General features: G+C 40.6%; 2 protein-coding genes across 2 annotated transcripts; one reads left to right on the forward strand and one right to left on the reverse strand.

The window, feature by feature from the left end:
- The first annotated feature begins 454 nt into the window (after nucleotides 1-454).
- On the forward strand, nucleotides 455-6,843 carry lias (lipoic acid synthetase). Its single transcript, XM_046413545.1, has 11 exons — nucleotides 455-731; nucleotides 999-1,174; nucleotides 1,506-1,599; nucleotides 2,355-2,435; nucleotides 2,773-2,929; nucleotides 3,173-3,230; nucleotides 3,325-3,453; nucleotides 4,470-4,615; nucleotides 4,707-4,777; nucleotides 4,896-5,007; nucleotides 5,999-6,843. The coding sequence occupies exons 1-11, from the start codon at nucleotides 648-650 to the stop codon at nucleotides 6,058-6,060; spliced, it is 1,170 nt and encodes a 389-aa protein (XP_046269501.1). The 5' UTR covers nucleotides 455-647; the 3' UTR covers nucleotides 6,061-6,843.
- A 7-nt stretch (nucleotides 6,844-6,850) lies between these two features.
- Nucleotides 6,851-13,820, reverse strand: ugdh (UDP-glucose 6-dehydrogenase). The gene is made up of 12 exons (XM_046413532.1): nucleotides 13,561-13,820; nucleotides 12,136-12,297; nucleotides 11,609-11,710; nucleotides 11,295-11,495; nucleotides 11,021-11,218; nucleotides 9,217-9,364; nucleotides 9,007-9,101; nucleotides 8,779-8,909; nucleotides 8,386-8,525; nucleotides 7,834-7,925; nucleotides 7,631-7,741; nucleotides 6,851-7,512 (listed from the first exon to the last, which is right to left on the reverse strand). The coding sequence occupies exons 2-12, from the start codon at nucleotides 12,295-12,297 to the stop codon at nucleotides 7,402-7,404; spliced, it is 1,491 nt and encodes a 496-aa protein (XP_046269488.1). The 5' UTR covers nucleotides 13,561-13,820; the 3' UTR covers nucleotides 6,851-7,401.
- Between the last annotated feature and the right edge of the window lie 417 nt (nucleotides 13,821-14,237).

The raw sequence follows: 14,237 nt of genomic DNA on the forward strand, positions 1-14,237 counted from the left end.
GTTACATTCATGACTGAAATTTAGAAATTAGCAAAACATTTTAGGTATAAAAGAGGGAACGAAATACCAACCAGCATACAGACGTTGTTTACTGTCTAGTGATTAAGTTTCCCTTCCATAAACTCTGCTGCGTTCACATCAGCTCTCGAAATTGACATGTTCTTCCGAATCGAAGAAATCCTGAAATGTTGACAGCTGTCTCTCTTAGTGAAAAAAATCTACAGGAATATGAAAAAAACATAATTTCTCCAAAGTCACCGTCGAAAGTCTTCATTATGTAGAAAATGGGTTTAGACATTATTAACATTTGATTTAATTTGTTGAATAGTAATGTGTTGCCTTGTTTTTCTTGTCTGCTACTCTTTAAGCTGCCACCTTGGCTGGGACATATTTGCACATGGGTTTATAACCTCATTAGGTCTCACCGTATTAAATGCTGAAGGAAAAAAAAAGATAGAAACTATAACATTTAAATTAATATTTAGCGTATTTAGCCCGTGTTGGAATGAGAACCGAACGCCCCAAGTCGAAAAACACGAGGTTTTCATATTTTCCCATTCTGCTGATATTACGTGAATGCAACACCAGACCGAAGCAGCCGCTTGTCGAGATTTATTGCCAATGACGGTCGCCTGCTAGCTAAAGTCATGGCGCTGCTTAAACAAAGTTGTTGTGTGTCTGGTCGGTTCTTCACAAACCACCTATGGCTGAGTCCCCGATGCATCCCACATGTGAGTATTTCCAGGTACTGCTCAGGTATTTTCCCGATTACAAACACTGACGGTATGGGTAATCTAGTACCGGCTACCGTCAGCTATCACCTAGTCACGGGCCTTGAATTGTCTGTTGTTTTGTAATTCGGCTCTTGAGACAGTTGGGCCGTCTATAATTTCTCAAATAAGTGATGTGGTGCACGGACTCGTAAAACTCGTGACAGTGTGACTGTACGAGGAGACACTGAAAGCACCTGAACTAACCATCAGTCCTTTCCCGTACAGGGTTACGCCAACAGTCTGACAACCGTGGCGAAATCCTCGTCAGACCGCGCTGACAGAAAGAGGGAGCTTCTGAGTGATGACGGGCCCGATCTACAGGACTTCATTTCAGGGGAACTGTCGGAGAAAACCAAGTGGGCAGAGTACAGAGGGAGGCTGAAGAGAGAGAAAGGAGAGAGGTAGGACAGGAAAGATATTGCAGATGTTGTAAACAGGACCGAGAAAGTGGGGAATTTCAGTTCTTGGAAGTATAAGTAAAAACCTGTGGTCTGTGAGTGTGGGGTGTTTATCAGAAGGGTCCAAAGACCAGATCAGACAAAACCTTATCTACCAGACTGTATAGAGCTTAATTATCCTAAGGGTCAAGGTGTCCTTGCTGTCACATTTTTAAGGGAAATGGTTAGAAGTGACATGCAAACCAGAACCTCTTAAATCTTGTGTGATGTTTTTGGGCTGCATATATATTTTGAGAATATATTTTCATTTTTGCTGCTGCTGTTTTTGTGACAGGCTGCGGCTTCCCCCATGGCTGAAGACGGAGATTCCCATAGGAAAAAACTACAACAGGCTGAAGAACACACTGAGAGACCTCAACCTGCACACCGTAAGTTAAAGGAAAAGTTCAAAGAAAAAGCTTGCCTGAGTGGAGAAACATAGTTAATGAAGATAATTCAAACAGTTGGAGAGAGTGATATGTTTTGGGTCAGCGGTCCTCTTTGATGGATGGGTCACTGGAAGTCAATTCAGCGTTCACAAACTTCTTTTGTGGTTATCAAATCATAAACATTAATACATGTTGGGTGGGATAGTGCACAAGAAAAAATACATAACATTATTAAATCCTAATTTATAAAAAATAAAAATGTTAGGGTAAATTAGGAAAATGTTTTTAGAAGAATTCCACTCTCACAGACTTGTATAATCTATGAGCCTTCAAACAGCCTTGATTCTGTTCTGGAGGCTTGTGGTGGGTAAAAACCTTACTAAGACACTATTTCTGTCTCCCATTTGCTTTAACTCAGCTTAACTGCATGTCTGTGAGTGCATATATGTCAGTGACTGTAAAGTAACTTAACTGCTTTGTGGCTATTTAGGAGTGAAAATGTAAAATTTAATGAATGATGAACTCTGATTACATCCTTATTCTGTCTTTAAAATACAGTGACTCCAGTCATTTAGTGAGCTTCACCTTGGCTTCACCTACTGCTTGTCTCTAATACAGACAAGACAACAGTTTTGCCTCAGATATCTATCCAATAACAAACTCAAACTCAAATGTATAAAATGTCCAGTAAACACTTCTGAGACTGAATGAATCCTGTGTGATTTTTTTTTCTGCACTTGTCTGTTTTTCCTCAGGTGTGTGAGGAAGCCAGGTGTCCTAACATTGGGGAGTGTTGGGGAGGAGGAGAGTATGCCACAGCCACAGCCACCATCATGGTAAGTCTTGTGGCGTGCTGTGACTCTGTGATGCAGCTGAATTCGCTGACAGTTATAAACAAACACAGACGTTTGAAACAGAAGCACTTTGATATCACCTTTGTACGTCCAGCGCATGTGTACATGTCTTCACGAGCTAATATCTTCCAACAAAAAGAAGAAATCAGTCATGTTTATTGTTTCAATACTTACACTCAATAACACTGCACCTGGTGTCTGTGCATCAGTACCAGACAGTAGAACGTCCAATAATAAATGCTATTGTGGATTATTTGTTCCGGTTCTACGACACAGATATAGCTATGGTTTTTCTCTCTCTTTCTCTCTTTGCATGTAGCTAATGGGGGACACATGTACCCGTGGATGCAGATTCTGCTCTGTAAAGACAGCCCGTCAGCCCCCACCTCTGGACCCAGATGAGCCCTACAACACAGCCAAGGCAATCGCTGCCTGGGGGCTGGACTACGTGGTTCTCACCTCAGTTGACAGAGACGGTAAAGGATTTCTAACTCAGTGTATCTCCTTAACTCCTTCCAGGTGCAACTTTACACTATTGCTTGCATTGCTTGATTTTTATAAGGCAAAAAGACTTGTCTGACTCAGATAGAGGCCCCCTTCCCCTCCTCCTTTCAGTACACAGCGTTTCCCAAGAATATGAATCTCCAAATATTGAAAATAACAGCTATGTCAGCAGTGATGGCCTGCTGAAATGTCACTTTCCTTCCTTTACTTTGCAGATGTTGCTGATGGAGGGGCTGAGCACTTTGCAAAGACAGTCTCTACCCTGAAGGAAAGGTATTATCTCCCTTTCCTTCTGTATTTATTAGGTGTTTTTATCTTAGTTTTGGAGCAAAGTGAATAAATGAGCACTTGTATCATCCTCATCTAGAGACCCTCACATCCTGGTTGAATGTCTGACCCCTGATTTTCGAGGCGACCTGACAGCAGTAGAGAAGATCGCCCTCTCAGGGTTAGATGTTTATGCCCACAATGTGGAGACTGTGCGAGCACTGCAAAGGTAATGACTGCCACTTAATATATCTCTGTATTTTACTAGCTTCTCAATATGTTGGCGTTAATTCTTGAGCTTTGATAAGATAATAAAAGTGAGAAGCCATGTATCTAACTTTTTTTTCAACATGAATGCCTCAAATCCATCAGTTCTTCAGTTCGATGTCGGTGGCCTCTAATCAGCCTTCAAATCAAGGAATGACATGGGATATTTCTTGTACAGGTTTCAATTAAAAAGGACAGCAATATACACATTTACCAGCAGGTGGAACAAGAGAGCCATTAGCTGATAGTGTAAATGTTAAGCTGTGTTTCCACCAAAGTGCTTTTGTTATAGTACCCTTGGAAACTGTGCATAACCAATAATTAAGGTACCTAAAACCTAGATCTGTTTCTGCTCTCCCACTGCAGACCACACTCTTAAACATAGGCGGGTTTGTTACACTTTTCCAGCGGATGGGAAAAAACAGATGAGACATTTCTTGGTCTTGAGAAGCTGCAGTGTTTATTAACTGCCACACTGCCTACAGCCCTCTGTAAGCTACATTACGGGCAGAAGGACGACATACAAACTGCTCACGTTTTCTTCTGTTCTGTTCCCATTCACTTTTCGGCTGCTTGCTTCTCAGTCTCGCTCGCAGAGGAAAAAAAGGCTGCAGGCAGCCAGACTGAAGACTGCTGAAAATACAGGAGATCGAGCACAGACGACAAGTCGGCTCTGGTTGTCCTGATCAAGCCATCAGTGGTGTATTGCGTGTTAGCTCTGCCTTTTTGGTAACCGAATGGAGTAGCCTTTTGACGTTTGATAATGGAAATGAAAATATTCTATTGTGTAACAAACTGAACTGAACCGAACCAGCTTCCTTGGTGGAAACAAGACTTTAGATTGGCTGCAAAACGGGAACACAGGGGAGATCTTGTCGCACACGCTCTGCTTTTCTGTTAATCTGGGTGTATGTTTTCAGTATAGGAGTATATTCACCTTTTGATAATTTGATTTCTGTCTGTCCCATCTGTTTGCAGACAGGTGCGTGACCCCAGAGCGAACTTTGACCAGTCTCTGAGCGTCCTGAAGCATGCGAAAAAAGTCAAACCCACTGTGCTCACCAAGACGTCCATCATGCTGGGACTGGGAGAGACTGACCAGCAGATACTTGACGCCTTAACTGGTGTGTACTCTCGCCAGTCACATGTAGACGTACTTGCAAAAAACTTTGTACAACAATTTCCTGACCACGCTGTTGTGGTGATGTGTTGCAGAGCTGCGTGAGGCAGGAGTGGACTGTCTAACGCTGGGTCAGTACATGCAACCCACCAAACGCCACCTAAAGGTAAGGATGTTGCACAGTGTGGAGTATGAATTCTGTTATTGGGGCAACAGTGCTGCACAAGAAAAAATGCACATTTGCTAAATGAATGCACACTGTGAAAATGTGTGTTTGGGTTTAGGTGGAGGAATACGTCACTCCAGAGAAGTTTGCCCACTGGGAGAAAGTTGGAAACGATATGGGCTTTGTTTACACTGCCAGTGGGCCACTGGTGCGATCCTCTTACAAAGCGGGTGAGAAATGTGTCGTCCTGTGCAGTTTGAACAGGCACATTTTATGAATAGCCTTTATTCCAGCGACATACAGCACTGCTTTATTTTACAGTTTGAGCACATTTTAGATGGAAACTCATTAAAAGTGACTCAGCGCAAATAGTACAACAGCAAGTTCAAAGGTCACTTCACCCATATTGGAATACAACAACTTGAAAAAATATATTTTCCCACTAACCCATCATGATAGTTAGACGTGGATGTTTTTAGGGGTTTTCTGTTCGGGTTTTAAGATGTTTGCCACCACCAGCGCCATGTGGTTTAGGTGAATAGAATTTTGTTCATTTGAAAATTCTGTAGCAGTAACATGTTTTGAGTGTCCAGGATGCCCTGATAATACACACAGAACTCACTGTCAAGAGTTGACATGGTAGTTGTTTCAGCAGAAAGTAGTGTCAAAGAAAATGACGTCTGTGTGTGAGTGACAATGCCATTTTCACTTCTACGAACTTATGACTGAAATCGCAGATATTGAAATGAAAAGGATTTGTGCAGCTATGATTGCACTTGAGGTAAACATACTGTGTGTGTTTTTGTAATTTCGGTGAACTGACCCTTTAAATTCTTAAATTAAATTCTTAAGCATATATGAAGAGTTCAGTTTTCTCACAGTACCCTCTCAAGCGCACAATGGCAATGTGAAAACACAACATGGAATAAGAGTCAGGATATTGTAAAGATATCGATGAGGTGTGGAACACACGGCTGTAGTTGGAGCTTTTTAATAAGGTGCCGAGGCTACAAGTCTGAACACAACATGTCATCTCTATCAGAGTAAGAACAGGCAGTGAACATGTTCAGATAGAGCTAATGCTGCTTTTGTCTGTTTAAAAGTTGATATACATCATTAAACAGAATAGAAAACATAATAGACAGACAAATATCCTCATTAAGTTCTTATGGGTCAGAGAAAATCTATGTTTCTAACTGATTCTGTCTTTTCTCTTTACAGGCGAGTACTTTTTGAAGAATCTACTGAAGAAGAGAAAAGAAGAAGTCACCGTAGCAGAGTGAAAAGCACCAGAGCAATGTCTAACTCAACCATAACCATACAGATGTCCAGTCACAGCTTTAATCCTGTAGCTGTAGCACAGGAGACACATTTAACATATATCAGCGATAAGCGGTATTTTAGAGAGAGGATCAAAGAGAACAAGCAGCAGGGGGAGGCTGGCAGATATTTAGATAACATGAGCGCAGACTATGCCCAGATAGTCATGCCAGCAGAAAATACAACCTGGTGTTGGCAATTGAACTGCTGGAATTTGCACCTCAGGGGAAGGGGGGGCTTCATCCGCCATGAACTCCCTCCCCTCAGGGCCTCTAGACCTCAGGTGAAGAGCTACTGACCTTTTAATCACAAGCTCTGTTTATGAGCTCTTTGATGTCTGCTGCTTCATGACTGGTGATTTAATGGAGCAAGATCTTTTATTTTTGTTCTGAGGGTTTTTGCAGAGGCTGCAAGGTGAAATTATGTATGACAGGAAAACAAAAAAAATCTATGGTTGCCGAAGACTTGTAACACTGTCAGATGGTCTGTTCTGTTACTTAAGAAAAAGTATAATTTGAGCCCAAAGTCTTTCTTTCATCACGTACAGAAATATTTATGACATATCCGTTCCAATTTCGGCTCAAACTAACCCTTTATTAACGCAATAAAATTGACATTTTACACCAAGAAAGACAAGAAAGATGAGCGTTTGTTTTACACGCTGATTGTATATAGACAAAACAAATCCTTTAAATGTACACATATATATAAATATATATATTAAATAAAAATTGATCTCATCAGCCCACATGGTTTAATTCTTGTACCACTTTTATTTTTTTTCCCTTGACAGGAACAAGTTAAGGACACACATCACATTTTATTGCATTGCCGATTTTTAGTAAACAAGTCACTGATGCGAAAGACAAATACAGATCAACATACAGTAAGATGATTTATAAAAATATTTTAAAAAATAGTATAAAAATTTCCAATAATACTTGATTATACAGTAAATACTGTAAAGGGCACATGTATGATTGGTTGACAAATGCTGCTTGACATTTAAGTGTATAAAATTAACTGTTTCTGTGTCTGGAATGGTTTAATCGCTAAACTTCTTCTGCCATAGTCATCATTCATGAGTCACATTCACACAATTTTGGACTGAAGGCTCAACTTATTCCTCTCCTCCAAACTACTGCAGGGAAGCAATTAGTCACACCGTTTGGCCTTTCTGACCACTGGGCGTGTTCCAACAGCGGAGGGGGGTGGACCCAAATTAAATGTTTCACCAGCAATAAGAAGGCTGAGAGAGGAATGTGTTGCATGTGTGTGTGGGGGAAGCCAAAGTTTCAGACTTTTTAGACTTTGGCTTTCTTAATGGGGGGGTCATTAGCAGGGATGCGAGGACAAACAGCTGCTGGAGTGTAGGGGATTCTCGTTGTGGTCACTTTCTTACCGATGGTCTCGATCTGCAGACAGAAAAAGCAGCCAAATTACAAAAGCTGAATGGCAGTTGTTCTCAGTTTACAAAAATATTCATTTAGGTTTTAATACGAGATGTGTACAGTGTGTTTTCCGTTTGCTCACCTGGAAGCCGATGTTCTGGAGGTGAGGGTGGAGGTGGTCAAGCACCCTGCGACCATCAAATATAAAGGCCGGCTTCAACATCTTCGTGTAAATCTTTTCATAGTCCAGTTCCTATGGTGGAATTAGAGGGGTATAACTTAAAGGGTTTTTTATTTATCCCTGACATGAAGGAATTTAAAGGAGAGTGGAAAAAAATGTGCTACCTTGAACATGTCCCACTCAGTGCAGATGACCAGTGCATGAGCACTCTGGCAGGCCTCATAAGGATCTGAGGACACAGTCACCAGCTCCGACACTTAGGAGAGAAAAAAACAAGTCGGTCAGTGAAGAGTCAGAAGCTCTCATCTCAGCAAGTGTTCGCTGCAGCTTAACATTCAAGAGAAACATGAGCCAAGTGTTTGATTTCAAATTTTGCAAAAGCAGTCAAAACTGACTGGGGAAAAACTGGGAAATAATTGGGCTTCTTTAAATGTGGCAACACTGAATGTGCCACATGTTCAACATGAACAACTTCTATCCACAGCTGCAACTAACTTTGTCAGAAAACAGTAAAGTTTATAGACAGCTTAGAAAACCAGCAAACATTCACCATTTAAGGAGCTGGACAGTGTTTTTATCTTTTGGTATTTTCCCTAAAAATAATTTCATTGTTAATTATCAAAACAATTTAATTATTTTTTAAAAACTTTGCCAGCTTTTCGAGCTTTACAACCTGCATTGTGAACCTTGGTACATGTACACACACACACACACACCTCTTTCAGGGTTGTCCTCTGAGATGCTGGGCTGAGAGAGGTCATAAATGATTTGTTCCTTAAGAACTTTTGGGTCATAGATGAACAGCTTGGCTCCCTCGTCCATCAGATATTTAGAGATGTAGATACTGGACGACTCCCTGAAATCGTGACACAAACATACTAAGCTCATCTCTAATCAAGGCCATAGTTCACCTCAGTATGTCCAAAGGTGACAAACAATGACACTGCAAGTTCTCTATGCACAAAGACCATACTCAGTGGTTCAAAGAGCTTGAGGCTTCTTGTGCAGAATGGTGCCAGTATGATGGTTAACATAAAGTTGATGAAAACAAATATAAAAGACATGTTTTTACAGCTGTGTTTAAATGAACAACATCAAATGAGACCAACCTTGTGTCACCAGTGTCTTTTTTGAAGGAGAAGCCCAACAGAGCAATCTTTTTACCAGTGACAGTATTGAAGAGGCAGTCAATAATCCTGCAGGCAAACCGCCGCCTTTGGTACTCGTTCATGTCTATAACCTGACGAAATGACAAACAGAGATCGAGAGCCAGGTGAATATGGTGAGCGGTAGACCCTCACAGGGAGAGAACAACGAGTTGCTATGCGGTCACTCACCTGCTGCCAGTAGGAGGCTACCTCGGGCAGGTTCAGGGCCTCACACAGGTACACCAAATTCAGCACGTCCTTCTGGAAACAGCTTCCACCAAAACCTGACCAGGGTGTCAGAGAAGCACAGAGACTGAAGGCAACAGTTCAAGTGTGTTTTAACTGATGTAAAATCTACACAAAGGCTCACTCCAAACATCTTTGGGATGCGTTTCGTACCTACGCTGGCTTTGAGAAACTTGCTGCCTATTCTCTGGTCCATACCAATTGCCTTGGCTACCTCCTCCACATCGGCCCCGGTGGCCTCGCACAGAGCGCTGATACTGTTGATGCTGCTGATTCGCTGTGCCAGGAATGCATTGGCTGCCTACACAAACACACACCATATTTTTCTGTGAAAGACAGTATTCAAGACATCTACAAAACAGTAAAGATAACTCAAAGGAAACAATAAGACGTGATGTGTTGTGATTAGTTGTTCAAGGGAAAAGGAACTGCCAACTATTCTGGTAACCAATCATTTCAGTCCTTCTTTAATCACACAAACATTTGCTGGTTCAAGTTTCTCAAATATCAGTTTGATACTTTTTATCATTATTTATGGACTATAGCACAACAGTCAATATATGGATATCATTATTTGCAGGCCTTGAAAGTATGATTTTTTTTAAACATAAATGCAGAAGATCAAAACAATCTTAATACTCTCGCCTTAGATTTTTGAATGAATTGTGTCCAAGATAAATAGTGCATGGGACATTTTACAGCGTAATTATCGACTTGTCAATGAACCAGTGCTGATATACTGTTTCCACAAAGTTTCCAAACCATTTTAAACATCAAATTCAAGGACTTTTCAAAGGTTTTCCAGTCCCAGTTCCCTCAGACTGAGCGTGGCAGCAAGTCTGAGACACGGATCAAGGTTAATTACTGTTACAACACTGAAAAGTTTTATAATGAGAACTAGTTTCACAGAAGATCACAGACAATAATTAAAAAGATAGAAAGGCTTGAATGAGTGAGCATTTCTCAATTGTGCTCTGTTAAAGAAAAGCCCATCTTTGTAAATGTGTAAATGTTCTCACGTGCTCGTCGTAACCTGCAACATCTGACTTGGATCACATTTTTGGATATTGTTGTATGATGCAGGCTATGTAAGATCTCCCTTATTTTTACCTCAGCAGTCCACTAAAATCTGTTTTTGGGAAAATCTGAGGCCAGAAATGAGCAGTTGCAGAATTGTTACTCATATTCGATCCACGAGACCTAATATAAAAGTTTGTTCTGATTTGTTTGTAAGGCATGGACACTACTGCACTGCTGGTGTTTTGATTTAACAAGGCCATGTTAACTGGTGATTTTTGGCCAAATGCGTCCGTGGTTGCGATAGATGTGTGGTGGTTACTGGTAGTTATTTACAGCTATGACAACTGTTGAAATTATGAACAACAGAAATTGCTCCTAAATGTACATTAATAAAATAATTAGTAATTAGTTAATAACAATAAGTGAATAACCGTCCAGTACCGCTGGTGCCTGTTTGCAAGATTAGCGATGTTTAAGCAACCAGTCCACTAATCGTGTACATCTCTAGCATAGACATCTTTATTAAACAACACTGTTGTTTCTTCACATTGTGTTGATAACATCAGCTCACTGTTTTCAAGTGTTTGAAGCTAAAATTCTGGCCATATCTTGCAAAGTGCACCTTTAAAGCATCATTTTATTGGCCTGTGATATTGGCTGAAATGTTCACTTCTGGCCAATGCCAACATTCCACTTTAAACCTTTATGAGCCATTTCCAAATACATGCCAATATCATCATGCATCTCCAGTTGGCAGAGCTCTGTCATGGACTGTTGGTTAGATTAAACAAGCAATTTAAATATGTGATCATGAAATTTTATAAACTGTGAACTAATTTTCTTATATTTTATTACCTTTTATAATAAAACAATTCATTAATTAAATAATAATCGGTAAATTAATTTAAAATGAAACGATGAAAATAATTACACTCACCAGTTTGGAAAGCTCGGACGACCATGTGTTGGTGGTGATAATTCGTGCTTTGGGTACCCAGTGTTCGTAGACGGCACACAGTGCTCTGATTGCTCTTTGACCTTCAGGTGTTTCATCTCCACCAATCAGGACGCGATCTGGCTCCTTCAGGTCCCGCACTGCGGTTCCCTCTGCAAGGAACTCTGGGTTGGACAGCACCTGAAGCAACAGCATGACTTCAGAAACTTGCAATAAAACAGATAACAGAGTTTCATTCTTAGACAGTGATACACACTTGTAGGTTGAGGCTGGGCTTGGTGTTGGCATCAAATATTCGTCTAATGCTCTCAGCAGCTCGAACCGGGACTGTGCTCTTTTCTGTGACAATCTTGTAGCCATCAGACACCTCCACGATGCGCCGAGCACAGGCCTCAATGAACTTAAGGTCAGCAGCACGACCCTTGCCCATTCCATAGGTCTTGGTTGGGGTGTTCACCTATGGAGCAAATATAACTGTTCTAATGAACTTATGCCATGAATTTATTTCTTTATATGGTCAAACAGCAGGAACTGCGTGTCAGTATGTGTGTGTGTAACTGATGGACTCACAGATATAAAGACAAGGTCTGCATCCCTGATGGCTGAGTCTATGTCTGTAGAGAAAAACAAATTTCTCCCTCTGCATGATTCAACCACCTCTTTCAGACCCGGCTGGAAAAACAAGACAGGGTGGGTGTGTCAGGGAATGCATACGTTTCACAAATGTAACGCACGCACGTTCAACATGACAGGCCGTGATTAACCCTTTAACACTGGCTGGAATGACGTAACTCCTTGTGGTTAGGGTTGACGAAAAGAAGTTGCAACATGGAGCAGTCTGGAACTAATTAGTGCTTCCTTCAGCCCATGAAGGAGTATTGCTCAGAGGGTTGCCTAGCTACATCTTTTGTTTAGACACTATTATTGAATTGACCTAAACAAACTGACCACTCCTTTTTGTGGATCTCGAAGGTGAAATAAGAATGTAGGGGGAAAAAAACACTATGATTCTAGTTAGAAGTTAATCAGAAATAATACAAATAACCCCGCTCTAATACTTTAAGCTTGCTTTCTTTGAATAAGGACACAGATATTACCTCATATATGGGCAGAGTGTCTGAGTTCCAGGCTTTGATGCGAGACTCGTTGATATCCACAACGGTCACTGTGATCTCTGGACACATGTGGGCAATCACACTGCATGTTGGGCCTCCTACATACCCAGCACCAATGCAACAAATCCTCTTTATCTGAAACATCTGCAAAATGTAGAAAGAAAGAATGGGGAAACCCTCCTCCCCACACACAAAGCATTAGAGAGTGGACCAACTGGAGGAACAACTGTGACCAACATACATACTGAGTAGGACATTCTTACAACTTAAAATTCTTGTCATTGCCTTAAGGTAAGAAAATTATGTAACAATGACACTGCTACTTGATTACTTTAAACCTTATTTGACTTTTCTGTAATGACAGTTATCAGCCAAATTATATAACTGATACAGATATATCTGCAGTACTCCAGTATCAGCTGATGCATCAGCCTGACTGACTTATTGGTCTACCTCTGCTCTGAATATACTGCCCTGTGCAGATAAACTCTACATTAAAACTTTTCCCATCCATCAGTCCTAATATTTGATGATTCTAAAAACTCAACTTTAACGGCATAACTTACATTTTCTGATTTGCTTCCATTAGAGTTAGTCTGGTTTCTTGACATTGTAAACCAGTCCACTTGCAAAGACCTTAAACCTCATTGAAAAATAGTTGGAATCTAGTTTGATCATCAATGAATTGTTTTATTCGTTTTTCAAGAACAAATGCCAGACTTTTACTTGCATCATCTTCTCAATTATGAAGATTTGATGCCTCTCTGAGACTTAACATTAGCTTTAGGTTTTTATTTGAATAGTTCTGATTGGCTTTTGGTTGTGAAAACAACTGGCAGCTTAAGGGATAAAGAAAATAATCTGTGGCTTTCAGTGCATTTCCAAAGATCTGGCCACATATATCATGGTGCTGTAAAGTGTATTTAAAATGTCACTTTAAAAATGTTATCTCGAGTGTTTTTACTACGACAAGCAAAACTCTTTTCAAAAAAGTTTGGTTTCTCTCTCACACTTTATCTTCTGAATCATCTACATCATCTTGATCTGGTCTTCTCATGCAATGAGTCACCAATTCAGCAGGGTTACACTACCAGTCGCACCGTTATACCCTGGTAAGAAATAAAGAGCCTTTCATTGCAACTGAGCCACGTCCAACCTTAGCGGAGATGAAAAGCGACCCTTTATCCCAGATACCTTTCAGCTAGTTCACGTTAGCTGTGCTAAGTTTGTCAGGTAAGGTTACACATTAACAGGACCGTAACAACACTAGATTACCTCTTCACACTCTTCTACTCTTCCCACTAAGTGAGCGGGCTAAACACAAGAAAGAAACGGAATGGATGTCTATGTTTGAATGGATGTTTGATAGTCTATCTAGCTAGCAACGGTTAGCTAATGTTACATTACCTCTGCCAACTCGACAGCCACTGAACTCCGGGAATGCGCAGATAATGTTAGCTCTTCTGTTAAATGTGTCTTGTCGAAACAGTCGTCGCTTCCTGAGCCGCTACGATAACTTAGAAATATCTTAAACTAACAATTAAACCAGTTCTCGACGAACAGACTCGCATCAACAGCGTTTCTCTTAGAACTTTTTCTAGAGTACCTCTACCTAAATAGAGGCACTTCTCCCAAGGTACCGTCCCATTCTTCATGACATCAAGCAGCGGGGGACATGCTTCCGGTGTGATATTTTCACAGTAAAGGCACCACACACGTCATTTGGTGTCCTCGTTAATGTACTGTGCATGGAGCCTTTCCCGGTTTACAGAGTGTACAAAAGTAAAAACAAAAAAAAAAACAGAAGTGGTCTTTCTAACTATCAAAATGTGTAAATATAATCAGGAAAGCGTACTCAAAGTATTAAAATCAAAAGTACTAACTGCAGAAAAATGATCCCATGTGACAGTTAAACTATTATATATCATTAGATTATTTTTCCTGATGCATTAATGCACAAGAATTTGTAGCTGGTTGAGGTGAAGCTCATTTCTGTTTTGTATCAGCCTGATTATTTTCACTGTGAAAACAAAGTTTTAGCCCCAAGTGATGCCTTTGCAATGATTGTTTTGTCCAATCGATAG

The sequence above is a fragment of the Scatophagus argus genome, chromosome 2 (assembly GCF_020382885.2).
Source record: "Scatophagus argus isolate fScaArg1 chromosome 2, fScaArg1.pri, whole genome shotgun sequence".
Classification (NCBI taxonomy): domain Eukaryota; kingdom Metazoa; phylum Chordata; class Actinopteri; family Scatophagidae; genus Scatophagus; species Scatophagus argus.